The sequence below is a fragment of the Trichechus manatus genome, unplaced genomic scaffold (assembly GCF_000243295.1).
Source record: "Trichechus manatus latirostris isolate Lorelei unplaced genomic scaffold, TriManLat1.0 scaffold00128, whole genome shotgun sequence".
NCBI lineage: Eukaryota > Metazoa > Chordata > Mammalia > Sirenia > Trichechidae > Trichechus > Trichechus manatus.
In genome coordinates this window covers 1,880,665-1,893,070 of record NW_004444064.1, presented here as the reverse complement: position 1 = coordinate 1,893,070, position 12,406 = coordinate 1,880,665, and the positions used below count along the sequence as shown (strand labels likewise).

General features: G+C 41.7%; 1 protein-coding gene across 1 annotated transcript in view; it reads left to right on the top strand.

The window, feature by feature from the left end:
* DIP2A (disco interacting protein 2 homolog A) overlaps positions 1–12,406 on the top strand; it is a 142,234-nt gene that overhangs the window by 69,728 nt on the left and 60,100 nt on the right. The window contains exons 7-9 of the mRNA XM_023739099.1: positions 4,174–4,293; positions 6,031–6,228; positions 12,070–12,161. Coding sequence (XP_023594867.1) covers positions 4,174–4,293; positions 6,031–6,228; positions 12,070–12,161 — 410 coding nt within the window. The remainder of the gene's footprint in view (positions 1–4,173; positions 4,294–6,030; positions 6,229–12,069; positions 12,162–12,406) is intronic.

The window sequence follows — 12,406 nt, the reverse complement described above, 5'->3', positions numbered from 1 at the left end:
GGGTCTCATAACAGTGTATGTAAAAAAAAAAAAATTTGTATGGGAGACTAACTCGAAATGTAAACTTCATTTAATTACAACAATAAAAAAAAAAAAAAAGAACTTTTAAAAACTGAAGGAGAAATACCTCAAATCATATAGATTAGGGATCAGCAAAGTATGGCTCAAGGGCTGGCTGCCTGTTTTTCTAAATAAAGTTTTATTGGAACATAGCCATGACAGTCCTTCATATTGTCTATGGCTGCTTTCATGTTACAATGGCAGAATTAACTAGTTGCAACAGAGATTGTGTGGCCACCAGCCAAAATATTTACTGCCTGGCTCGTCCAGGAAATGTTTGCTGACCCCTGGTATAGAAAAATGGGCAAAATGAACAGACATTTCAGAAAAAGAGATATAAAAATTGCTCTTAAAAATAATGCTCAACTTCTCTCATAATTAGAGAAATACACCTTACTGGAGGAAATGCAAAATAGTTGAACCCCTTTGGAGGGAAAATTGGTAAAATCTACATGTACGCTTGCATTTGGATCCAGCAACGCCAGTCTAGGAATTAACCCTGAATACGCACCTCCAAAAATAAGAAAATACATGCGCACCCAGTTATTCATTGCAGCCCTGTTTATAACTGCAAAATATTGGAAAGTGCCTAAATATCCAAGCCTCATAAATTGGTGGAGTAAACCTGGTACTTCACAGTGTGAATGTACTATGCTGCTGTAAAAAAGAAAGAGAAAAATATTTATGAACTAGAATGAGGTTATTTCCCAGCAGATGTTAAGTGACAAAAGCAAAGAGCAAAAGAACATTTATAGTATACCACCTTTCATGTGAGGAAGAAGGGAAAATAACAAAACATGCATGTATCTGCTTATCTTTATAAGGAAACACAGGAATTATATACCAGAAAGCAGTGAAGTTGATTACCTACAGAAGGAGTGGGATGGAGTGGGGTAGAAGGAGTGCAGGAGGGAGTGACATTTAAATTTATCTTTTTATATGGTTTTAACTTTTAATAGAAGTTTGTTAATGTTCTACATTCAAAACTCAAGCTTAAAGGATGGAAAGAAGGGGGAAAAAACCCTAAAACTTAAAGGAAACAAAAACAAAATAAGTAATTTATGAACACAGCATCTGACGGTACACCCTCAGTCTTGGGCATGGTTGGGTGGAGAACAGCAAACAAATCATGAACTCTTGTTGGTAGATTTTTTTTTTTTTTTTTGGTAGTGGTGTCAGTAAAGCAATTTGGAAATTATTTTAGACATATGATAGTATTGAGCAAATGAACAAAGTGTGATGATGTTGGGATCTGTGCTAGAAGGGACATCCAAATATGAATGGGAAAGACAAGAAAGAACCTGTGGGGAGGATTGGAATTAGAAGTATTGGTGTGGACTCATGATTTCTAAAATACACACGTGTATCCATTGATGTATATCTTTGTGCACATGTGTATTGTGTATGTAGATGTGTATGTATATACATTGGTACTTACATGTATATGTATATGCATATATACATGTGTATGCTTTCTAGCTCTGTGTACTGAAAGGAACTAGAAGCAAAGACACCCCAGTAGCAATGAGTACACTTAGCACCCAGATCTTGGTCTTTAATACCTTTCCTCACTCAGAAGAACCAGGATGCTGTGGAGAAATGGCCGATTCCAGGGCTGGGGTGAGCTAAGTGCGAGATGAGCCTGGAGGATCTTCTTATGACAGATGTAAGGCAGTGCTTGAGAGAATTGATGGGGCGTGTCACCAGGATATAGAGGCCAGCCTGTAGGGACTTACATTGGCTACATTTGGGACAATTTGGTACCAAAATAGTCAAAACCCTAAAGATTTATAATCTATTGGAAAAATAGCAATCCATGAGTCCTTCCTGATGATATATAGATAGACAGATGGATGAAAAAGGGAGGGCTGTTGCTCACAGTAGGATGCCGAATACTGACTGGTACATGTACGTGGAGTCCTGGCGTTGGAAAGTTATTTTACAACCATCTCAGTGAAAATTGCTTCTGGCAAGAATAGACCAACAACTTTTAAATCCAGGAAAATATTTTGATGAGGATCAGGGTATTTGCGTGGGCATGAAGTATCTTCCCACACATTGCTTATTAGTTGCACACGCACAAAAAATAGTAGAGGAATCAGACAGTACTTTGACCAGGTGATAAAAATTAGTGTCACTGATGAGGGGTAGGAGAATGTTGTGTGTCTGCAGACATTATATTCAGGTAGTATTTCAGCAAGGAATGCAGCACCTGAGTCGATGATGAACAGTGAGGTACCTTCTACTGAATAAAAAAGAAAGAACTGTACTTTCCAAAATGTCCGTGTCATAAAGGACAAAAGAAATTGCACTAAGCAGGGGGCATAGTGGGCAAATCTGATCTCACCTTCATTACTAACTGCATGGTAAGAATCAGCATAAATCCAATCCCTCAAATGTGGGGATGGATACCGTCCTCACCCTCCCACTTCTCCATCCTTGTCACCAGCTGCCCAAGCAGCCCACTCTTTCTCCAACCCTAGACACCTGGGGGTGGGTCAGAGCTCACAGGTGAGACACTGTCTTTCAGATCAGCTGCCCATGCAGCATTTCTTGGACCCTAGCCACCCAGATCTAGGTCAGAGGTCACTTGTTAGAAGGACACCTCTTTCAGACTGCCAAACAGGCAGACGCCAGCTCCTGCTGGCTATCGCTGCCCCAGTGGGTTCATTAATTCATTGGAATGACTCACAGAATTCACATACTATACCATACTTACAGTTACTGATTTATTACAACCAAAAAGGATACAAACAAAAAGACGCATAGGGTGAGGTCTGGGAGTAGCCACAGCATGGAGCTTCCATGTTCCAAAAAGGGATGTGCTACTCTCTCCTGAGCATGGTCATCAACCAGGAAGCTCATCTGAGCCTCAGGGCTCAGGGCTCTTATCAGCCTCCCCACGGAGCCATGATAGATTACACATTGCCTGGTGAGGCTTAGTCAGCATTGGGCCACCAGGTGGTCCCTCTTGTTCTGGTCAGCTCCCACTCATTAGCCTCAGATGTTGGTATGGCTTGAAGGAACCAAAAACAAAGGCCAAACTGCTTTTTGCAAGGTGACATCACACCCTTCAGAAATGTTCTGGATTAAAAGAAAGAAAAAGACATAGCAACTAAATGCAGCACTTGATTCGAGACAGGCTCCTTTATTGGAGAAAAAAAAAATACTATAAAAGGACCCTCTGAGGATAGCTTGGTGGGGGGCAGTGGGTTAGCACAATGTCTCCATGGCAGGTTGGGTCTGTGTGGCTCTCCCAGGGCCTTGCTCACTCCCCTACTGCAGGGCTTCCAACACGTGTACTCAGTCCTCTTCCCATGGATGCTTTCCTTAGCACACTTGTCACCGTGGGAAGTTTCCTTGTTTATTTGCTTGTGTATATACTTTTACTTGTCTTCACCCAACCAGTGGTAAGCTGTGTGAGGGCCAACTCCTATCTGTCATTTCTACTGACTTTCCATCACCTGAACAGTGGCTGATAGACTGCTTTACACTCTTCATAATTACTGAGGACAGCAAACAGCTCTTTGTTTGTGTGGGTTATAGCTCTTGAAATTGACCATATTAGAAATGGAACTAAAATTTTAAAAAAATTTATTAATTCGTTTTAAAATAACAGTAATGAATTCATTACATGTGAACATAAATAGCATATACTTACGGGAAAGATACCAAATAACAAACGTTTAGTGAGAAGAATGGCACTGTTTTATATTTTTGCAAATCTCTTTCGTGATTGGCTTCGTAGAAGCGTCTCTCCTCTCTGCTTCGAGTCCAGTCTGCTGTGATGCCCTATGTTGTGTAGCCTCTGGAGAACTCCATTGAGCACCGTAGGAGGAGAGAGAGGCAGAGGACATTTTAGTATTCTATGGAAATAGTTTGGACCTCATGAGTCCCCCGAAAGGGCCTTGGGAACCCTTGGGGACCCCTGCGAGTTCCTAGAAGGCACTCACTAGACACTTGTTAAATGAATTCATAAATTCCCACGTGACAATTTTGTTGGCCAGTCCTTGGGTGGGCTTCTAAGTTCTGACGTGTTCATGTGAAGTACAGACTGAGTCAGAGGGCATGGTAGGTCACAGCCTCAGTGCTCCTCTGCGTCTCCTGTGCCAGGTGTCCCTGTGAACAGCAGAGTGTCCTCCAAAATCCAGCAGCTTCTGAATACGCTGAAGAGGCCAAAGCGCCCTCCACTGAAGGAATTCTTTGTGGATGATTTTGAGGAATTGCTGGAAGGTAAGAGTTCTCTGAGCTTCTTTCTGCTTTTGTGTTTGTGTGAACAGGGTGGCCATCAAGTCCAGAAAGGTAGGCAGATACACATCAGAATTGATTTATTGCTGTTACGTTATAACATAGTAAAGTAACATTCTCTCTGCTTCCAGACGCCATGCTCACCCTGTATAATGGTCAGCTTAGAATTACTTGTGACTGCTAACTCTATTGGAGCAAGTAGAAAATTTGTCGCTCATATTAAAGCGACTTAGCGTTTCTCTATGCTCCTAATCCAGTGGTTAAAGACACCTCTGTGATTGCGTTTGACTTACATTATTTAAATGTTAACTTAAATTTTAAATCTGAAATGCTTGTCTTCCCATGGTTTCAATTAATTTTCAGCATAGTTTTGAAACCTTTTCAAAATTTTAGCGTCTCATTTATGAATGAAATATATATTTAGAAAAAAAGAACATAGATCTATTTTTGAAAGAAAACTACTGAGAGATATACTGAAGTACACATCTGTGGGGACGGACAGAGAGAGCCTGGTGTGAGCATGTGGACCCCCAGACTTCTAGCACCAGGCTCTTAGAACCACAGAGGCGCCCACAGCCACCAGTCCTCTCGGCTCCTTGCACCTCTTCTGTTCGGGGTAGCAGCCAAATGGACTCACCGGGCTGTCTGTTCGGTACCTGAGGATTTAGCACAGCTTTTAAGGCATTGTTGTCAGGTACCATCGAGTCAGCGCTGACTTCTGGTGGCCCTGTGTCCGGGAGACGGAAACGCTGCCTGGTCCTGCGCCACCACCACACTTGGTGCAGCTGCTGTGTCAGTCCGTCTCGTGGACGGTCTTCTTCGTTTTCGCTGACCCTCTACTTTACCAAGCGTGATGTCCTTCTCCAGGGACTGGTCCCTCCTGATAACATGTCCGAAGTATGTGAGAAAAGTCTCACCGTCCTCACTTCTAAGGAGCATTCTGGCTGTACTTCTTCCAAGACAGATTTGTTCGTTCTTCTGGCAGTCTATGGTATATTCAATATTCTTCGCTGACACCACAGTTCAAAGGCATCAGTTCTTCTTCAGTCTTCCTTATTCATTGTCCAGCTTTCACATGCATAGGAGGCGATTGAAAACCCCATGACTTGGGTCAGGCACACCTTAGTCCTCAAAGTGACGTCTTTGCTTTTTAACACTTTAAAGAGGTCTTTTGCAGCAGATTTGACCAATGCAATATGCCGTTTGATTTGTTGACTGCTGCTTCCATGAGCATTACTTCCCCTTTATGATCAGACAATGCCTCCAAATGCAGAGTTCAGTGGTACGGATGCCTCTGAGAGCAGCCATAGCCACTGGACGTATAATGGATTTTACTTCATAATTTTTCTTTCAACGTGGGCAAGTTCAGGCATTTTGAGTGCCCAAGCTGCAGGGGTGATTCTACTCATGTTCATCCTTTATAAGGGGGTCACTAGTCCCTGCTTCTCAGATGTTACTGATGTTGTCAGTAACATCATTAACCTTGAAGATGACACAGCCCAGTCCCGAGGGTTGGAGACGCGTAAGCATCATCTCAGGGCCACCAGGATGGTGGGTTGGTCTTAACTTTATTTCAAATCATCCGTAACTGAATCCTTTCAGTTCTTTGGTTAATTGGTCTGTGACTGTAATGATAAGCAAATCTAAACAGATCATTGTAAGCTTCAGAATGTTGCATGGTACAGTGAAGTGTTGGTTTTTAAGCTTGGATTTTGTTTGTAGTTCAGCAACCAGATCCAAATCAGCCGAAGCCTGAGGGCAGTCAGATGGTCATGCTGAAAGGAGAACCTCTGGCCGTGGGGACACTCTGGCCTCCGTCGCTGCTGGCCGCCTTGCAGCAGTGGGGCACAACCCAGCCCAAAGCCCCCTCTCTGACTGCCTTGGATACGACTGGGAAGGCCATCTACACGCTCACCTATGGCAAGTACCAGTAGAAATCATCGTGCTTTGTGTTTATCTGGGAGATACTACACGTGTAGTACAACATAGTCATACAGCTTAATGAATATTATACAGCAGATTCCTGAGAAACTACACGATGGTCAAGTAAACAGAACATTGCCACGCCCTGGGTGCCCCTTCCGGACCACTGCCCCTTCCCCTCCACCAGAGGTGCCCACTCGCTGACGTGGCGACCAGCCGCACCCTGTTTGCTGGTGTTCGCACCTGTGTATCCATTTCTGAACAGCATAGTTTAGTGTTGTCTGGTCTTGAACTTTGTGTACATGGAATCATAGAGTCTGTATCTTCTTGTGTTTGGCATCTTTCGGTTCCATATGTTTATATGTAAATGCTATTGAAGTATGTATAGCACAAGTCATAAGCATACACCTGTGTAACTAGCACTCAGATCAGAAACATCACCAGCTCTCCAAGACGCCTCGTGCCCCTTCCAGCACTGACATCCTCCTCTCATGCACAAACGGTGACTGTGTCCTGACTACTAACATTGATGACTTTGCCTGTTTTTAATTTTTGTGTAAACGGGATTATGTAAAAGTGTTCTTTTGTGTCTTGTCTTCTTTTGCTAAGCATTGTTTGTGAGACTCAACTTATGTTGTACGTGAGGTTGTAATTAGTTTATTCTCACTGATAGATAATTATATTATTGTATGAATATACCAAAACTTATTTATGCACTCTGCAGTAGATGGACTTTTAGGTTGTTTCCACCTTGGGGCTATTGTGTATAGTGCTGTTATGAACATTCTTGTGTGAGGCTGCTGGTGAACATGTAGGCGTTTGTGCTGGATATAAATCTGGAAGTTTTCCAAATTGGTTGCAACAACTTTCACTGCCACCAGTACTGTATGAAGAGTTCAGTTGCTCCACATTCTCGCCAACACTTGATATTGTCTGTCTCTTTCATTTTAGCCTTTCTGGTAGGTGTGTGCAGCTTCAAATTACAGTTCTCATTTGTATTTCCCTGATGACTAATGATGCTTTTCATATGCTTGTTGGCTATTTGAATATCCTCTTTTATGAACTGTCCAAATCTCTGGCTCATTCTTCTGTTTGGCTTTTAACATTTTCTTATTTCTTTATATGTTTCAGATACAAGTCCTTTGTCGGATATATGTTTTGCAAATACCTTCTCCACTCTTTGGATTGCCTTTTAACACTTAATTGTGGCTCTTGATGAATGGAAAGTCTTAATTTAATGTAGTCCAGTGTATCTGTGTTTCCTTTTATGGTAGTGCTTTCTGTGTCCTGTTTAGGAAGTCTTTGCCAAACCTAAGGTCATGAATGTATTCTCCTACGTTTTCTTATAAAAACTTCATTAGTTTTACTACTCAGGTTAGGTGTTACAATCCATCTAGAATTTAGTGTATGACGTGAGATTGGAGTCATTTTCTTTCTTTATCAGTGTCCAGTCGACCCTGTATCATTTATTGAAAAGGCTGTCCTTCCCCCCAAGGGACACCACAGTGTTACTTTGTCGTCTATCTGGTGAAGAATAGGTGTGTGGGTCTCTTTCTGGACTCCGTTCTGTTCTGTTGTTCTGTTTGCCTGTTCATATTTCCTGAACCACTGTCGGTTTATGAGTCTTGGTGTATGGTGTATAGGTCCTTCAGCTCTGTGATTGTTCCTCAAGATTGCCTTGACTGTCCTTGGCCCTTTGCATTTCTCGGTAACTTCAGAATCAGCTTGTCAGTTTCTAAGGAGCCCTGGTGGTGCAGTGGTCAAGCAGTTGCTGCTAACCTGAAGGTTGGCGGTTGAAACCTACCAGCTGCTCCATGGGAGAAAGATGTGTCAGTCTACTTCCATAAAGATTACAGCTTTGGAAACCCTGTGGGGCAGTTCTACTCTGTTCTGTAGGGTCACTATGAGTTGGAATTGACTCGACAGTAAGGGGTTTGGTTTTGATTTTGTCAATTTCCAGAAAAAAATCCTACTGTTGTGTTGATTGGCATTGCATTGGATGTGTAGTTCAATGTGAAGAGAATTGATAGCTATTACAATATGAAATCTTCCAATTCATGATTGTGGACTATTTCCCCTTTTTTTGTAAGCCTTCTTTCATTTCTCTCAATAGTGTTTTATACTTTTGAGTACAGAAGTCTTGAGCATCTTTCATTAGATTTATTGCTATCGTGTTGTTGTGGTTGTCAGGTGCACACCCCGGGAAAAGTGCTGTGGAAAGTCAGCTCACCTCCCCAAGGGTTTTCCCCTCTAGTCTTAACCCCTCTAGTTCCCTCTGCTGCCTTACACCTGATGATTCTGGCATCTGTTATTTAGGTTGTTCTAGGCAGGAGCGCTGGCCCACCACCAGTACTCCCTCCTGCTTGGAAGCAGAGGTCTCTTACCCCATGAAGTTTTTTAAGATTCATCCATGTTATTGTGAATCGTTGTAGTTCATTCATTTCTGTTGAGGAATGAATGTACCAGAATTTACTTACACACTGTACTGTTGATGGAGGTTGAATCCCTTCCAGTTTTGGCTGTTAGAAACAATGCTCCTAGGAACATTCCTTCGTCTGCCATGTGGGCCACATACCGTGCATTTCTGCAGGGTGTGTACTTTGAAGTGGAAGTACTAGGCCTGGGGTTGTGCAGATCTTCACCTTTGTTAGATCATGCCAGACTGCTTTCTAATTTTCTCTTTCCAGTTTCCCACCTGCTCCTGATCATGGTCAGCCCTCGGCATCACCAGGTTGATTCATTTTGGCTAATCTGGTGAGAATATGATGGTATGTCACTGTGGTTTTAATCTGCCTTTCCCTGTTGACCGAATAGGTTGAGATCCCTTCATATTTTTTAATCATTTGGATTTTCTATTTTGTTAAGTGCCTGTTGAATCTGTTTGCACATTTTAAACTCTAGGATTATTTCGAGGGGTTTTTTCTGTGTTCTGGACACCAGTCCTTTGTCAGTGACGTGCTCTCCCATCCTTCCTCTGGCAGGCAGCTTGCTTTTCTTCAGTGGAGTCACAGTGAACACAAGTCCCATCCAGCTTCACCTTCTTTCCCTGTGTTGTCAGTGGTTTTTGTGTTCTCTTTGAGGACTCTTTCCCTCGGCCAAGAGCATGAAATTGTTCTGTTGTCTTGGGAAAGCTTTGTTGCTTTGCTTTTCACATTTAGATCTACCGCTCACCTGGAATGCGTTTTTGTGGATGGAGTAAGGATGGGCTCCGGCTTCACAGTTTTTCGGTATAGATAAGTCGTGTCCCATGACTGCTGAAAGAAACGTCTACCCTTTCCTCACTCCTCTGCAGTGCCGCCTGTGTCATAAATCAGGTTGTCCCTACAGGGGTGGATCTGTTTGGGGTTCTCTTTATTCCACTGATTTATTGTTCTGTCGTTGTGCCATACGCACTGTCTTAATTACTGTAGCGTCATAGGAGTCTTAACACCCCCGAGGAAGTCTTCCCGTCTTGTTTTCTTCTTCAGGAGTGTTGGCTGCCCTTTCCGTACGTATTTCAGCGTCACTTTTAGGATCAGCTTGTCAGTGCCACAGGCGTACCTGCTGAGATTTCGATTAGCATTACTTTGAGTCACTTTGAAGAGAATTAATATCTTTGCATCATTGAGTCTTCCAGTTCAGAAGGGGCCTGGGTGGTGTGAGCAGCTTGTGATCAGCTGGTAACCTACCCAAGTGGCTCCATGGAATAAAGGCCTGGCAATCTGCTTACATAAAGATTACAGGAGAAAAAAAAAAAAAAAAAAGCCCCATGGAGCAATTAATTCTACCTTATAACACATGGAGTCACCGTGAGTCGGGGGCTGACTCGTTGGCAGCTAACAAAAACAGCCAGCCCATGACATGATATATCCTTCCATTCAGTCAAGCTTCTTCACTTTATCTCAATAGTGTTTTCTACTCTTCTCTAGGGAGGCCTTGCATATTTTCCATGACACTTAGGTATTTGGGGTGTGTGTTTTAATCTTACTGTAAATAGTATCATTAGAAATTTTTTATTTGCTACTTATTGCTGGTATATAGTAATCGAATGATTTTTGTATATTGATGTTATATCCGGCAGCCTTGCTAAATTCAATTATGGACGATCCTTTTGGATTTCCTGTATACACGGCCATGTCATCTGCAAATAATGACAGCTTTATTTCCAGTTGTTTTACTTTTTTTGTTTGTTTGTTTTCCTTATTCTCTGGCTAAGACTTCCAGTAAAATGTTGAAGGCAGGTATCTGACTTGCTTCTACTCTCAGAGGGAAAGCTTTCAACATCTGATTGTTGATTACTGTATTTCCTATAGGGTTTTTAAAGAAGTCCTTTATCACGTACGTTAAGAAAGTTTCTTTTCATTCCAAATTTAAGAAGGATTTTTAAAATTATGAATGATTGTTAAATTGTTTTATTTTACTTCCATCTATTGAGATGTTTGTTTTATTTTTCACCTTTTATTTATTAATGAGGCAAATTATGTTAATCTTCTGTTAAACCTTTTTGCATCCATGGTTTAAAACTGACTTGGTTGCAATGCTTTTTTTTTTTTTTTTAATGCCAGATTCAGTTTGGAAATCTTTATATGTTACAATTTTTAACATCTCAAATTGACCTTTTTAAACAGGCTAAAGCAAGTGTTTTGAGTTGAATATTTTTTTCTCATTTATCTCGCAGGTCCCACAGTTCACTTATTTCACAGTGTTATGCTTGAGTTTAATATTACGTACAAAGAAATTGGAACATCCATTCTGAGGGCATGGCTGCTCACAGGGCATGTGGCCGTGCCACAGGAATCTGAGATGGGTTCAGTGGTGACCGTTGCGTTACTTCTCTGATACACTGCACAGGGTAAACGTTATGGCTGTCTTCCTACTCCATCATCACCCCTGCCTCTGTATACCTTCCCAGACACTTTCAGTCTTCTTTCCTTTGCCTTTTTCTAGTCTGCATCTTCATCAGTAAAGCTCTCCTTTGTCAAGCACTCACCAGGGCTGGGCGCTCTGCGTAGAGTTGTGTGTCATGAACGGAAGTGTGGTGGCCAGGGGGCTGGACCTGGTGAGGTCCCACATGCACCTTTCCAGCAGCCACTGGTTCTGGAAGGTTACTTAACATCTCCCCGACTGTCTTCTCTCGAGTAAATGGAGTTGTAGGCATGACCCACCTCATGAATTGTTACAAAGAGGAAATGAGTTATATGCTGCTGTTTTAAATGATGTCATCGAGGGATATTTAATAACATGAAAATGCATTCACAATGCAGTGTTGATGGAAAAAGCGTGAAGTAGGATCCCATTTCTTGACAGTTACATATACGTGTGTGTGTGTGTGTGTGTGTATAAACACACAGAAAGAGTGCTGACTTTTTTCTCCTGGATATTCTATATTCTAAAGTTTTTATAATGAAATTCTGTTACATTTTTATATTAAGAAAAACAAATCTGTAAGCTTTTTTAAGAGGGAACCATGATGTTCATTACAGCATTGTGCAGAATAGTTGTCAGTTGGAACTACCTGAATTTCCAGTAACAGAGTGATGATACATTATGAGGTACTGTGATTGCTACAGGAGCCCTGGTGGCACAGTGGTTAAGCACTTGACTGCTCACCGAAAGGTCATTGGTTCCAACCCGCCAGCCACTCAGCAAGAGAAAGCTGTGGCAGTCTGCTTCCTTACAGATTACAGCCTTGGAAACCCTATGGGGAAGTTCTACTCTGTCCTGTAGGGTTGCTATGAGTCGGAATCGACTTGACGGCAATGGGTTTGGTTTGGTTTTTTTTGTTATGATTGCTGCATTAAAATGTTAATTATTAGTTTCTGAAATTTCACTTTGCTTAGTATTTTTATTTTATTTTAGGCAAACTTTGGAGTCGGAGTTTAAAACTAGCTTATACTCTACTTAATAAACTGACTAGTAAGAGTGAACCGCTACTTAAGCCTGGAGACAGAGTAAGTAACTAGAATGTAACTTTACTGGAGTGGGCAAGCCAGAGGCTTTCAAAGTCTGCTCTGTTGAAATCAGTGTTCTATCAGTTTGTTAGACTTACTAATACAAGGGATTTTGAAGTCAACCATACGATAATATTAAAAATGGAAAAAGTCTGTGGTGATGTAGAGTAAAATGATTGTTCTTCTTAATCTCCCTCATTGCCCATCCACTAATTCTTCAACTTCTGTTTGACTTCATATATGTT